The 14,113-nt window shown below is 48.6% G+C and overlaps 1 protein-coding gene across 4 annotated transcripts in view; it reads left to right on the plus strand.

Moving 5' to 3' along the window:
- The window catches only part of FBLN1 (fibulin 1), a 90,119-nt gene that overhangs the window by 11,121 nt on the left and 64,885 nt on the right, over nt 1-14,113 (plus strand). For all 4 annotated transcript variants that reach the window (XM_007531902.3, XM_060188763.1, XM_060188764.1 and 1 more), the window contains exons 3-4: nt 5,330-5,465; nt 7,817-7,988. In XM_007531902.3, coding sequence (XP_007531964.1) covers nt 5,330-5,465; nt 7,817-7,988 — 308 coding nt within the window. The remainder of the gene's footprint in view (nt 1-5,329; nt 5,466-7,816; nt 7,989-14,113) is intronic.

Raw genomic sequence — 14,113 nt, forward strand, 5'->3', positions numbered from 1 at the left:
GACCAGGGCTTAAACCCAAGCCCTCGTGCATGGGAACGTGCATTGTGGTGGTGCTGGCTGTGCCACCACCCGGCCCCCTTTTGTTTCTCTTTCTCCACTGGGACCTCATGCCTGCATCATTTCCTGGTAAATCCCCCCCCCCCATTTCAGACAGAGATGGAGAAGGAGATAGAGAGAGAGAGAGACAGACAGAGAGGGAAAGACACCACAGCACCTCTGCACCACTCATGGAACTTCCCCTGTGCTGTGTGTTGTGCTCATATGTGATGCTGGTGGCTCAAACGCAGGTTCTTAAACTCAGTAAAGTTTGTGCTCTGTGGGTGTGCTGTCTCCCAGTCCCAAGAAGACCTTTTCTCCTTTGACATCCTTTTGTTTTCTTGGCCTCTAACCCTAGTCCAAGCTGCCTTGCCATTGACAGCTGGGGGCTTGGGGCTGGGGGGCCCTGCCACACAATGAGTGGACCGGCCTGTCTCCTACGCCTAGTTCTGGATTTTTCTGGAGTTCCACATTAGTATTGGCATCCAGCACTGGCCACTGCCTGCCAGCAATGACGCAGGATGTAAATCCTGATGTAGGAAATTCTTGGAAAGCCAAAAGCTTTATAGACCAAATAAAGGAAGAGAAAACAGGAAACTGGTGTTGTTTGAATCCACCAGGAGACCACCAATTAGGACTCAGGGAGCATCCTGTGAGTGAGAGCTGGGCTTTGAGCTCCTGAGGGTAGCTGAGCATTGGACATGTTGGGGGCAGCAGTGTGGGAACAAAGCTGGACACTGGGCTCTAGGCCTCTGTGTCCAGCGTGTGCCTATAGACAAGAGAGCCAGGCAGTCTGCCTCAGGAAGTGGGGCACCAGGAGGTGGCCCCACCTACTGTATTTCTTTTTTTTTTTTCTCCTTAGAATTATGATGTGTATTTTCTTTCTTTTTTATTTTTTTATTTATTTAAAACAAGGAGACATTAACAAAACCATAGGATAAGAGGGGTACAACTCCACACAATTCCCACCACCAGATCTCCATATCCCATCCCCTCCCCTATTAGCTTTCCTATTCTTTAACCCCCTGGGAGTATGGACCCAGGGTCATTTTGGGATGCAGAAGGTGGAAGGTCTGGCTTCGGTAATTGCTTCCCCAATTGAACATGGGCATTGACTGTTTGATCCATATTCCCAGCCTGCCTCTCTCTTTCCCTAGTAGGGTGGGGCCTACTGTATTTCTGACTATGACATGAGCCAGTTATGAGCCTCAGTTTCCCTAATTGTGAAATGAAGGCCATGATACCTTCCTTTGAGAGTTGTGATAATAATCAGAGAAGTGAAGGAAGAAGCAAATACCGCAGGGCCAGATAAGGGATGCCCCCCCTTTTTTTTGCCTCCAGGGTTATTGCTGGGGCTTGGTGTCTGCACTGCAAATCTACTGTTCCTGGGGTCATTTTTTTCATTTTATTGGATAGGACAGAGAGATTGAGAGAGGAGGGGGAGATAGAGAGGGAGAAAGATAGACACCTGCAGATCTGCTTCACTGTCTGTGAAGCTTACCCCCCTGCAGGTGGGGAGCCAGGGGCTCAAACTGGGATGATCCTTGTGTGGGTCCTCGAGCTTCTTCTTCCTCCTCTTCTTCTTCCTTTTTTTTTTTTTGCCTCCAGGTTTATTTCTGGGGCTTGGTGCCTGCACTACGAATCCACTGTTCCTGGAGGTCATATTTTCCCCTATTTCTGTTGTCTTTGTTGTCATTTTTTTTTTTAATATTTTTAAAAAACATTTATTTTATTTATTCCCTTTTGTTGCCCTTGTTGTTTTATTGTTGTAGTTATTATTGTTGTTGTCGTTGTTGGATAGGACAGAGAGAAATGGAGAGAGGAGGGGAAGACAGAGAGGAGGAGAGAAAGATAGACATCTGCAGACCTGCTTTACCGCCTGTGAAGCGACTCCCCTGCAGGTGGGGAGCCGGGGTTCGAACCGGGATCCTTATGCCGGTCCTTGTGCTTTGCGCCACCTGCGCTTAACCCGCTGCGCTACAGCCCGACTCCCCGTCATTATTTTTTTATTGTTGTTATTGCCGAATAGGACAGAGAGAAATCAAGAGAGAAGGGGAAGACAGAGAGGGGGAGAGAAAGATAGACACCTGCGGACCTGCTTCACCACTTGTGAAGCGACCCCTCTGCAGGTTTTTCTTAAAATGTACACTTAACAGGGTACGCCACTGCCCGACCCTCGATAAGGGATGTCTTAAGTCTACTACCATGACACAATTCATAATCTGGGCGACTTAATAGGACAGGCATCAGAGTCCTCAAGAACGGAAGTCTGACATCAGGATATTTATCAGCCTGAGGGTAGGGGACAGGAGGGTAGGGGACAGGAGGATATAGCTCACCTACTTTGGTATGTGTAATGGCTTAGGTTTGAGCCCCTGCCCCACATGGCTTGACAAGCATTTGAGCAGTGCTGTGGTTTCTATCTCTTTCTTTTTCTCTGTCTCTCATTCTCTACCTAAAAAAAAGAATAGGTGTCATCAGGGCTGGTTTCTTGGATTTGCAGAAGGCTGTCTTTTCTCTGTGCCCTCACTATGTGCTGTGTCCTAATCTTCCCTTTCCCCTTGCCCATCTTCTCCTTCTTCTTCATCTTCATCCTTCTTCTTTTTTTTTTTTTCCTCCAGGGTTATTGCTGGGCTCGGTGCCTGCACCATGAATCCACCGCTTCTGGAGGCCATTTTTCCCCCTTTTTGTTGCCCTAGTTGTTGCAGCCTCATTGCGGTTATTATTGCCATTGTTGACGTTGCTTTGTCGTTGGATAGGACAGAGAGAAATGGAGAGAGGAGGGGAAGACAGAGAGGAGGAGAGAAAGATAGACACCTGCAGACCCGTTTCACCGTCTGTGAAGCGACTCCCCTGCAGGTGGGGAGCCGGGGGCTCGAACCGGGATCCTTACGCCGGTCCCTGCGCTTTGTGCCACCGCCCGACCCCCCATCCTTTTTTTTAAACAGAGCACTGCTCAGCTCTGGCTGATGGTGGTGCAGGGGATTAAACCTCAGAGCCTCAGGCATGAGCGTCTGTTTCTATAACCATTATGCTGTCTCCCCAACCCTCGCTCTTTCTTTTCAAAAGGACAATAGTCAGGTGGAGTTAAGATCACCTGAATGGGGCCAGCAAGATAGTTCACCTAGATAATGTGCTTGCTTTGTCATGTGCATGGCCCAGGTTTGAATCTGGCTCCTGCTGCAGTGGAGAAAGCGTCAGTGCAGTGGTATTTCTCTCTCTCTCTTCTGTCTTTTCTGTCTGAGGAAAGATCACCTTGAAGCAATGAAGCTCCAGTGACAACAACGATAGCAACAGCAACAAAGACCGGTTCAATGACCATTTAATTTTAATGATCTCTTTAAATATCTATCTCCAAAGGTAGTCACTCTGCTGCGCAGGGGACCGTTTTACTGGGGGCTGGGACTTCAGTGTGGAATTGGGGTATGTGGGTGGGTTGGTGGGTGGAGGCGGGACACAGTTTACTCCATAACAGGAAGTTAGGGTTATCAATATTCACTGACAGCAGCGCCTTCAAAGTGAGACATCGCCAGCTGGACCTCTCCTGATCAGACAAAGAACGAGCCAGAGACTCAGAGGGCTCCTTGCAACTTTGGATTTTACTTACAACTTTAGTTGACTCTTTTTTTTTTTTTTTAGTTCACTCTTGATGCCAACTTGTCAACGTCTTTTTAGGTTATTGGAAAAGTCATGGTGCGGCTTTGCATAGAAAAACATAGGAAAAAAATATGCTGTGACTTTTCTGACAACCCAATAGTTTGGGAATAGAAAATACTCCTCAAGGGGTGTGGGGGCGTCCAGCATCAGATGGAGCTGTTGGGAAGGAACACCTCACTGAGAAGGGCCCTGAGGTGCTAACAGGGCAAATGAGTGATCGGACCCAAGTCCACACATGGGCATGACACATGCTGAAACCTGGGTGTAGTTGCTCACTTACCGAGTGCCTGCTCCTTCCATGGCCAACCTCCAGGTACAGAGCTTTGTTCCCCTGCCCCAAATACCCCCCTCTTCACACCTCCTCACACACTCTGTACAAGCCTGATACATAGTAAGCCCTCAACCACATTTCTTAATGATCATTTTATTTAGGGGGTTAATGCTTTACAGTTGTTGATACAGTGGATAAGAGCCCATTCTCATCCCCAAGTTAGGCCCTTTTTTAAAAATATCATTCTTTTTAAAAATTTTTATTTATTCCCTTTTGTTGTTTTTTCATTGTTGTAGTTATTATTATTGTTGTTGTCATTGTTGTTGGATATTACAGAGAGAAATGGAGAGAGATGGGGGAAGACAGAGAGGGGGAGAGAAAGATAGACACCTGCAGACCTGCTTTACTGCCTGTGAAGAGACTCCCCTGCAGGTGGGGAGCCAGGGCTCGAACTGGAATCCTTATGCCGGTCCTTGCGTTTTGTGCCACCTGCGCTTAACCTGCTGCGCTACAGCCCGACTCCCAGTTAGGCCCTTTATTGCCATTATGTGCCAGGACCCTCTCAACCCCACCCCCAGACCCTTTCCTCTTTTCTTAGAATCCTTTGCTTTGGTGCAAGACACTAAATCTAGTCCAAGTCTTACTTTGTGTTTCCCGTTAAGAAACAACAACAAATGCATTTCAGTGCATTTCCATTGTCATACAACCTTTACCACTGTCCATCTCTAGAAATTTCTCACCTCCTCAAACTGAGACTCTGTCGCCATTAAACACCCACTTCCCATCCGTCCCACCTCCCACCCACCTCCCCTGACACCAACAGGGTCTCTCTGACTTTGACCATCCCAGGCCTTTGTCTCAATGGAGTCCGAACGTAACTGACTGTGTGTAGCGAGCGTCAGGGTATTCAGAATTCATAGTACGCTGATGGGTCACAGTGTTTCCACAGAAATAAGCTTTTATGTTTATGTGTCTGTGGGTTTCTGGGACTTTCTTCCTGAAGGCCCTGACAGGGCTAGGAGGCATGGGTGCTCCAAGCTGGCATCAGCAGTCCCACTGTCCTACCTCTGGAGCTCTGTCCTCTGAGTCTGGAAAATAGCTGGAGTATTGAGACGGACTCACAGAAGGACTTGCTGAAAGATGAAGGCCTGGCCACAGTTACTAAACGCTTACTGAGCACTTCTGTTTGTCGGGTGGTGCGCTTGTGTGTCAGTGGAGTAAGGAGGGGAGAGAACATCCAGAGAAGATGTCATCTTCCCCACCCCGCCCTGGGGCCGCCAATCCCAAGGCTCCCTGTGTTTCCTGGTGCATACGACCTGCTGGCCTTCCATTTGACTTTGACCTTGGCCAATCTCTTGTTGGCAGGATGGTCCAAGAGCAATGCTGTCACAGCCAGCTGGAGGAGCTGCACTGTGCCACCGGCATCAACCTGGCCAATGAACAGGACAGCTGTGCCGCCACACACAAGGACAACGCCAGCCTTGAGGCTGTGTTTGTGAAGGTGAGAACCCACCAAGAGGACTGGGAACATGCCTCAGAGCACCACCCACTCCTGCCATAGGTGCCCAGCATGGGAGGGAGGAAGGGTGGAGCACCAAGTTTCCACAGGCCCTCCCCTTTAAATCCTGGCACCCCCATCCTCTGGATTCATGAAACTGAGGATACAGGCATAGAGTGACCCAGGTTTCCCTCATGGACCCTCATGATTCCTGGGGCCTCAGACAGGAAGTCAGAGCACCCCCACCCAGCCTAGGAAGATCTCAAGCTTTCCCTTTCTACGGAGCTGACAGTGAACCCTTCTGAACCACCCTAGAAAAGGAGCTGAAATTCTGAGAGGTTCGTCCTCCTTAGTAGCTTCTCAGGACTGTGCGCAGGGGGCTGGCTCAGCTGAGCTGGGGTGGACTCCATGGGATCCAAAGAGATCCCGCACTGAGAGAGCTTTGGGGGCAGAGTGGCATTCATTCTGGACTCTGGTGTAGGCCCAAGCAGGTTGGCATCTTTTCAGGGGTGTGGACAAATTCCCGAGAGCATGCCCAGGTCTGAACATGGCAAATGTCAAGTATCTGGGCTGTCCTCCCCTCCCTCTCACTGCCAACTGAGAGAGAAGAACAAATCCATCTAGGAAGGCCTGGGTTTAAAAGGTTAACACGCACAGCTGGACTTCTGTCGGGGAAAGAAGCCCCAGGCGGAAAGCTAACTGTACCTGCTTAGGAAGGTGGAGGATTCCTTTTTTTTTTTTTTAACTTTTGTTTATAAAAAGGAAACACTGACAAAAACCATAAAATAAGAGGGGTACAGCTCCACACAGTTCCCACCACCAGAACTCCATATCCCATCCCCTCCCCCTGATAGCTTTCTTGTTTTTATCCCTCTGGGAGTATGGACCCAGGGTCACTGTGGCGGAATCCTTTTAAGGAACGAGGAGTAGAGTGAAGTCTGGATCACGGGAGAGAGTTTGGGGCTTCCTTTCTGGGGATTCTCTCCCCACACAGATTGGGAAGTGGTGGGAGGTTCCGCATGGAGGAATCATGGGTCTTAGGGCCCCTTCTCCCAACTCAGCCTCTCTGAGCTCTTGTCTAGGAGGCTTTGGTGTGAGGGAACTCAGAGGGGTCAAGATGAGATGGTCTGCTCAGGATGCCTGGAGCCGGGACCTTGGGCCTTAACATCTGCCTCCCAGACAGGACCAGACTGCAGACACTATCCTGTGCCCAGACTTGAGAGAAAAGGGTGTGTGTGTGTGTGTGTGTGTGTGTGTGTGTGTGTGTGTGTGTGTGTGAGTGTGTGTGTGTGTGTGTACATAGCGTGGAATGTTCCAATGGGAGTAGGAATAGCTTGCTTTGGCAGAGGGGCAACTGTTTCAGGGAAGGATTACTCATGGCCTGAAAGGATAACTTCTGGCAGCAGAAGGTGTGGATTGAAGCAGAGCTTCCAAGTCACTCCTGCACCTACTCCAAACACTTGCATTCCCGCCTTAGACTTTTTGGGAAGTTCTCTGCCTCTTTCTCTTCCTTCCTTCCTTCCTTCCTTCCTTCCTTCCTTCCTTCCTTCCTTCTTTTTCTTCTCCTCCTCCTTCTCCTTTTCTCCTCCTCCTCCTCCTTCTTCTCCTCCTTCTCCTTTTTCTTCATCATCATCATCTTCTTCTCCTCCATCATCATCATGCTGTTTTTCTTCTCCTCCTCTCTTTCTTTCTTCTTTTGTCATCTCTGGGACTTCACTGTTCTGGGATGACTTTCAGATCACAGGAGTAAGAGAGGCAGAGAAAGAAAGAGACTCAACCCTCAATTTTCTTTCAGTGCACAGGGACCTGGGTTTGAACCTGGGTTGTGTACATGACAAAGCAGCACACTGTCCAGGCGAGCTATTTTGCTGGCCCAGTTCTTTGCCCCTTATTTTGGATGATGACAATTGAACTGGAGATAGATGAATGTTGCCCTGGGGGCTTGGGTGACTTTTGGGATTGCTAGGGTCTGGGTGACAGGGAGTTGATATCCCTTCTTGATGACTTGCCTTGAGATCTTCATGCTTCCCAAATGCACGAGGTGTCTACCTGCATGGGAAACGGCCAGTGTATGTCCACTAAGTAGAGGGCTCTCTCTACTTAGGCTACACAGAAGGACAGGGCCCCTCAGGGAACCCTTGTGTGAGCTTAAGAGAGCCGTTAAGAGCCCCCTCTTCCTGAAGGCATGAGTTGGGGGGGGGGTATTGGGGGATAATTAGGTATCCAGGGCTGGTGGGAGGGCACAGATCCTTGCTGTCCAGTGTGTTTGGACATGGGCGGAGGGTTTTGGTGGGGGGGACCCTGGGCACATTGTCCAGCTTCTCCATCTGGAGTCTGTCTGCCTGTCTCTGCAGAGGTGCTGCCAGTGCTGTCTCCTTGGGAAGGCGGCCCAGGCCCAGGCCCAGAGCTGTGAGTACAACCTCATGGTTGGCTACCAGTGTGGGCTGGTCTTCCGGGCATGTTGCGTCAAGGGCCAGGAGACCACAGACTTTGCTCCCGGAGACGTTGCCGACTTCCAAGAACCAGGTACTTTTCCCCATTGTCCTCCCCTCTGGGAAACAGAAGCAGTAGGATGTGTATGTATATCAGCATCCTACTGTCAGCTCATCTATCCGTCTGCCTCTCATCTGTTTTACTTAGCTTTCTATGAAGAGATCTAGGATAAGGAATTGACCTGCGTGCTGATGGGGACTAGCTAAAATCTCAAGTCTGAAATGGACAGGGTGGGCCTGCAGGTCAGAGTTCCAAGAAAGAGCTAATGGTGCAATTCCAGTCTGAAGGGTGTCTGCTGGCAGAATTCCTTCCTGCTTGGATGTGGGGGTGGGGGGTGGAGCTCAGTCTTTTTCTCTTCGTCTGATTAGAAGAGGCCCACATTAAGGAGGGTGATTTGCTTTACTCAAAGTTTGCTGATTGAAATATTAAATGCTTCTCTCAGCAAGTGAACAGAAACAAACAAAAACCTCTGAAATAGCAACACCCAGACTAGTATTAGACCAAATACATGGGTTGGCATGTGAAATTAACTTTTTTTAAAAAAATTTTTTATTTAAGAAAGGAGACATTAACAAAACCATAGGATAGGAGGGGTACAACTCCACACAATTCCCACCACCCAGTCTCCATATCCCATCCCCTCCCCTGATAGCTTTCCCATTCTCTATCCCTCTGGGAGTATAGACCCAGGGTCATTGTGGGTTACAGAAGGTGGAAGGTCTGGCTTCTGTAATTGCTTCCCCGCTGAACATGGGCGTTGACTGGTCGGTCTATACTCCCAGTCTGCCTCTCTCTTTCCCTAGTAGGGTGTGTCTCTGGGGAAGCGGAGCTCCAGGACACATTGGTGGGGTCTTCAGTCCAAGAAAGCCTGGCCGGCATCCTGATGGCACCTGGAACCTGGTGGCTGAAAAGAGAGTTAACATACAAAGCCAAACAAATTGTAGCGCAACCATGGACCTAAAGGTTGGAATAGTGGAGAGGAAGTGTTGGGGGGGAGGGGTACTCACTGCAAACTCTAGTGTACTTCTGCTTTCAGGTATATATTTTGCCCTAGTTTATGGATATGCGTGAACATATCTCATGGAACCTGGTCTATATCTAGGTTTTGGGACTTTGTTAGGAAGTGAACCACCTGGGATGGAATTAGAGAATACGATGAAAGGAAAGGTCTCACCCGAGTAATGAAATTGAAGGGTTGTCGTTCCACACCTGAAGTCTCTGGACACAGTCTAAGCTGAAGCGTGTTGAGGTGGCAGTCGTTGCGTTGAGAAATGAACTTTTATGGGCTGGTTAAATAGGTCACCTGGGTAGTGCGTTGCTTGGCCATATACACAACCCCAGTTTGCCACTGTATTGAAGGAAGCTTTGGTGCTGTGGTCTGTTTTCATTCTTCCTCTGCCTTTCTGCCTCTTTGTCTTTGCCTAAATATAATTTTAGTTTAATGAGAGAGAGATACAGAGAAAAAGACCAGAGCCCTGGTCAGCTCTGGCTTATGGTAGTGCTGGGGATTAAACTTGAGACTTTAGAGCCTTGGGCATGCAAGTCATTTGTAGAACCCTTATGCTATTTCCCCAGCCCAGAAATCAGCCTTTATAACCAGTATGGGCAAAGGCATCTACCCATGCCAGCGCTCAGCACACAGGGAGATTCTGCTTGTCAGAGCAGCTGCACTGTTTTCTCCTCTGACAACTTCTGCCTTGGAGGGAGACAGGGCTTGGGGCTTGGGGCTTGGATCTGATTCATGCATACACCAGCCCTTCAGCACTTATCCATCCAGGCCTCCCTCAGCAGGGATGATAGCTCTCCTCCAAGAGGAGGCTGGGAGCATTAACTGGACTGCTGAGATTCCTGGCTCTGTCAGTGTTTACTGTCACAGTCTTCCCTTGGCCCTCTAGCAGCCCTGGCCACAGGGTGGTGGTCCTTGCTCTCTTTTCACTGAGAGGACCTGCAGCTCCGTTTCACTTGGCTGACTCATGGGGGAGGGAGCATGGCCCTAGGCTGCTTCCTCCTCTCTCCCTCTGGAGCTGGTGATGAGTGGCCAGGAGTCTGGGGACAGCCTGGAGAATAGAGGGCAGGGTTCTCACATATGATGGGCATGTATTTGGCAAAGGTGTCAGTGACCTACAGAGCAACCTCAAGGGCATTCCCAGTTGTATCTTTACTACAACGGCTACACAGAACCTACACAAAACATTAGTTCTGTCTCTGCCTACCCACGCCCCCAATTTACCTAAAACCAGAGAAATTCTGAAGCCATGGGGTGTGAGTCAGTTACACGGTGCTGAACATTTCCTGGTTGTCAACTAGTCTCTTTCACTTGTGTGATAATTTATGGTGCATAAATGGGAAAAAAATAAACAAAACCCTGGAAAATGCCAGAAGTCCAGTCTACCCCAAGCTTGCTGCCTGCTTGAGCCCCCACCATAGCACTGCTGCACCATCTGTGAAGCTTCCCCTGGCTCATGGCGCTCCCATGAGGTGTCAGAGTTCGAATCCAGGGGCTGTTGTGTAGGAAGGCATGAACTCTACTGCGTGAGCTGTCTCCCAGTACTGTTTTTAATTTCTAAACTCCATGACCCTACAGACTCCCATTGGGCCTGGATTCAGACATCTCTGTCGTAAAGCAGGAAGGGAGGGGGAGTTGAAGCCACATCCTGGTTCATCCCTTGATGTTTGAAATCAGAGTTGACATTTCCACTTTAAACAAACCTCAACTATTTATCCTGGTGGAGAATGTCTCCTCTGTCTCTGGGGAGGATTCCTGTTGATGTATGTCTCGTTTCATTGATTTTCTCTGGCTTTCCCACTACTCCAGATGTCTTCTTTCTCCCTTGTCTTTGATCTGTTCAGCTCTTGCTCTGGCCTCGCCTTAGAATTCCCTATGAAGCCTTACCCCTCCCTACTCCCATCATGGGTGTCCCTCCCTTATCCTCACTACCACAGCAGGCATAGTGTATGTGGGGCGACTCAGAGACGCCACAGACCAGGGCTGTCCTAGGAGGAAACAAATACAGAGATAAGCTTGTAGAAACTTCTATCAGTGATGGAGGAGATAATACAGTGGCTATTCGAAGACTTTCATGCTGGAGGTTCTAAAGTCCCAGGCTTAAACCCCCCGCCCCCACACACCACCACCACCATAAGCCAGAGCTCAGCAGTGCTCTGGTTAGAAAGAAAGGAAGAAAGGAAGGAAGGAAAGAAAGAGGAAGGAAGAAAGAAAGGAAGAAAGAAAGCTTCTATAAGCATCTGATGGAATCACTTTAAGTGTTTCACCTACACAAAACATCAGGACTTTTGGTTCTCTTTTCTGAATGTTTTCCAGTAAGTCTGCTTTGTACTGTGTATTGTCAAAGCACTGATCCCATCTGGAGAAACAATCCTTTTCCTTTATCAAAGACCTGTGTATAGCTTGGGTCTCATTACTCCCATTCTGCAGATTGGAAAGTTGTATCTGGAGAAACTCGGTTTCAGGGTTAATTTTCCAGCAGGAACAAACGGTCTCTGGGTATGCACACACCGTGGACGTCTTGGTGATCTCACAGCTGGGTGGAAAATAGCTCCTCATGTCTCTTTCTGACCTTGTGAATGTGAGTCCTTTGGAAGATGGGGCCTAGACACTCTGGCTTGTGCTTGACTTGGGCTTTTTCTAAATTGAAGGCACCAATTGAATAAGAGTCTTCAAGTTAAATCACTTTGGCAAAGATGTCCCCCCAGCTTCCTAGTCTAGGAGAGATGATTCATACCCTAAGTGCTTTTTTTCCTTAGTTCTTCCCCAGATGAAAACTTCTTTGAATTACTTAGGACACTTACTGAATGTTTAAATTAAAAATATTTTATTAATTTATTTATTAGGGATAAAGAGAAATTGAGGGGGGAGGCAAAGAGCGAGAAAGACACCCTCAGCACTGCTTCTGCACGGGGGAAGTGCTCCCCCTGCAGGTAGGGACTGGGGGGCTTGAAGCCTTGTCCTTGTGCATTGTAATGTGTGCGCTCAACCAGGTGCACCTCTGCCCACTCCCCTTCCTTACTTTAATAATCCCTAATCCCTAGACACCTGGTAGACGATATTGAATTTTCTAGCAGCCTTACTCGTATGCTTCTTAATGAAGTTTATTTGACCAGGGTGCGTGAATTACACGCTCACTGTAGGCATTTTAGAAGACACAGAAAAAACAAGGGAAAGGGAGACGGAGATAGGTCTTGCTTCCGCTAGGCCACATTTCCTTTCAGCCTTTTTCATCTTCTTATTTTCTTTTTTGTTGCCCTTGTTTTTTTATAGTTGTTGTAGTTGTTGTTGTTACTGATGTCGTTATTGTTAGATAGGACAGAGAGAAATGTAAAGAGGAGGGGAAGACAAAGAGGGGGAGAGAAAGACAGACAACTGCAGACCTGCTTCACCATCTGTGAAGTGACTCCCCTGCAGGTGGGGAGCCGGGGACTCGAACCAGGATCCTTACGCCGGTCCTTGCGCTTTGCGCCACGTGCACTTAACCCGCTGTGCTACTGCCTGCTTGACTCCCCCCCCCCCTTTTATTTTTTAGCTTGCCTTCTTAAACTTGATTTTGCTGTGGGCCCCACAGGGATTTAATCTTTTCCACCCAGCATTGCAATGCAGTAGCTGCTCAGTTGTGATCAATGTCATTTCGTTGTGTGGAGATGAGGGCCTCACCACTAGAGGCCTTGGTTTTGGCCTATCTACCCAAGTTCAACAGACACAGCCGTCTCTTTCCATGTGCCAAGACTGTCGGTGGAATGCCCCGGTTAAATTAAGAGTCCTACCCATCACTAGGCGCCTCAACCCCACCCCCCACAGGCAAGGTGCCGAGTGCTCAGTCTCCTCTTCAGCTGGTCAGTTCACCTGAAGTGGGGTTATCGATGGCTAGCACTGTATTGGGACTTGGAGGCAGGCTATGTAAAGGAAGTGTGTCATTTTCCTGGGGTTGTCATAATAAAATACCACCAGCTCAAACAACAGAAATGCATTCCTTGCGTTACAGTCTGAAGGTCAGAGCCTGAGGTGAAGGTGTTGGCTGGGCTGGTTCTTTCTGAGGCTGTGGGACAGAATCTGTTCTAGTCCCCTTACTTTTGCAGGCCTTACATGCTCCTTGGCTTGCCACCCCGTCATCATCTGTCATTGTTCCTGTGTCCAAATTTCCCTCTTTCGATAAGGACATGGTTACAGTGGGCTAAGATCCACTCTAATGGCTTTAACTTTGTTTCCCTTTAAATTTTTTTATTTTAATATTTATATTATTTAATAAATTTTATTTATTGGATAGAGATGGCCAGAAATTGAGAGGGAAGGGGAAAGGTAGTGAGTAGGAGAGACAGAGAGACACCTGCAGCACTGCTTCACCACTTGCAAAGCTTTCCCCCTGCAGGTGGGGACTGGGGGCTTGAACTTGGGTCCTTGTGCATTGTAACACATGCACTTAACCAGCTGTGCTACCACCCCACCCCCCTTTTTTTCTTTTAACTTTATGTAGAGAGAGGGTGAGGGGGCTAGGCACACCGGGGTAAGCACACATAGTACTAAATGCAAAGACTCACTCAAGGATCCTGGTTTGAGCCCCCGGCTCCCCACCTGCACCTTGAGTCACTTTACAAGAGGTGAAGCAGGTCTGCAGGTGTCTGTCTTTCTCTCCCCTCTCTATATCCCCCTCATCTCTCAATTTCCCTCTGTCCTATCCAATAATAATAAAAAAAGAAAACTGGCCACCAGGAGCAGTGGATTCCTTGTGCCAGCACCAAGCCTCAGCAATACTCCTGGAGACAAAAATGAAACGGGAGAGACTGAGAGAAAGAGAAGACACCACAGTGTTGCCATACTGTTCATGGAGCTTCCTCTGGTGTCATACATGGTCCTCTCCTATGGTGAAGTGTGCCCTCTGCTGGGGGAGCTGTCTCCTGACTCTTAATCACATCTTAATTTCAGTGAAGACCAGTCTCCTGGACTGGCACCAGGGGTTAGAACTCCTACCTCCTTTGGGAGAAGGCAGGTCAGCCCACAACGCTCAACTTTTCCCAGGGTGATTTGATTTAATTTTTGGTAGGGCGATGACTTCACTTGTGGGGTTGTCCAAGTCATTTGGACAAGATAATAGCACTCAGCATGAAGCTGTAATTATAGTCCCTTATCCGAGGCCTGTTTGCTAGAA

Source organism: Erinaceus europaeus, chromosome 4 (assembly GCF_950295315.1).
Source record: "Erinaceus europaeus chromosome 4, mEriEur2.1, whole genome shotgun sequence".
NCBI classification, from domain to species: domain Eukaryota; kingdom Metazoa; phylum Chordata; class Mammalia; order Eulipotyphla; family Erinaceidae; genus Erinaceus; species Erinaceus europaeus.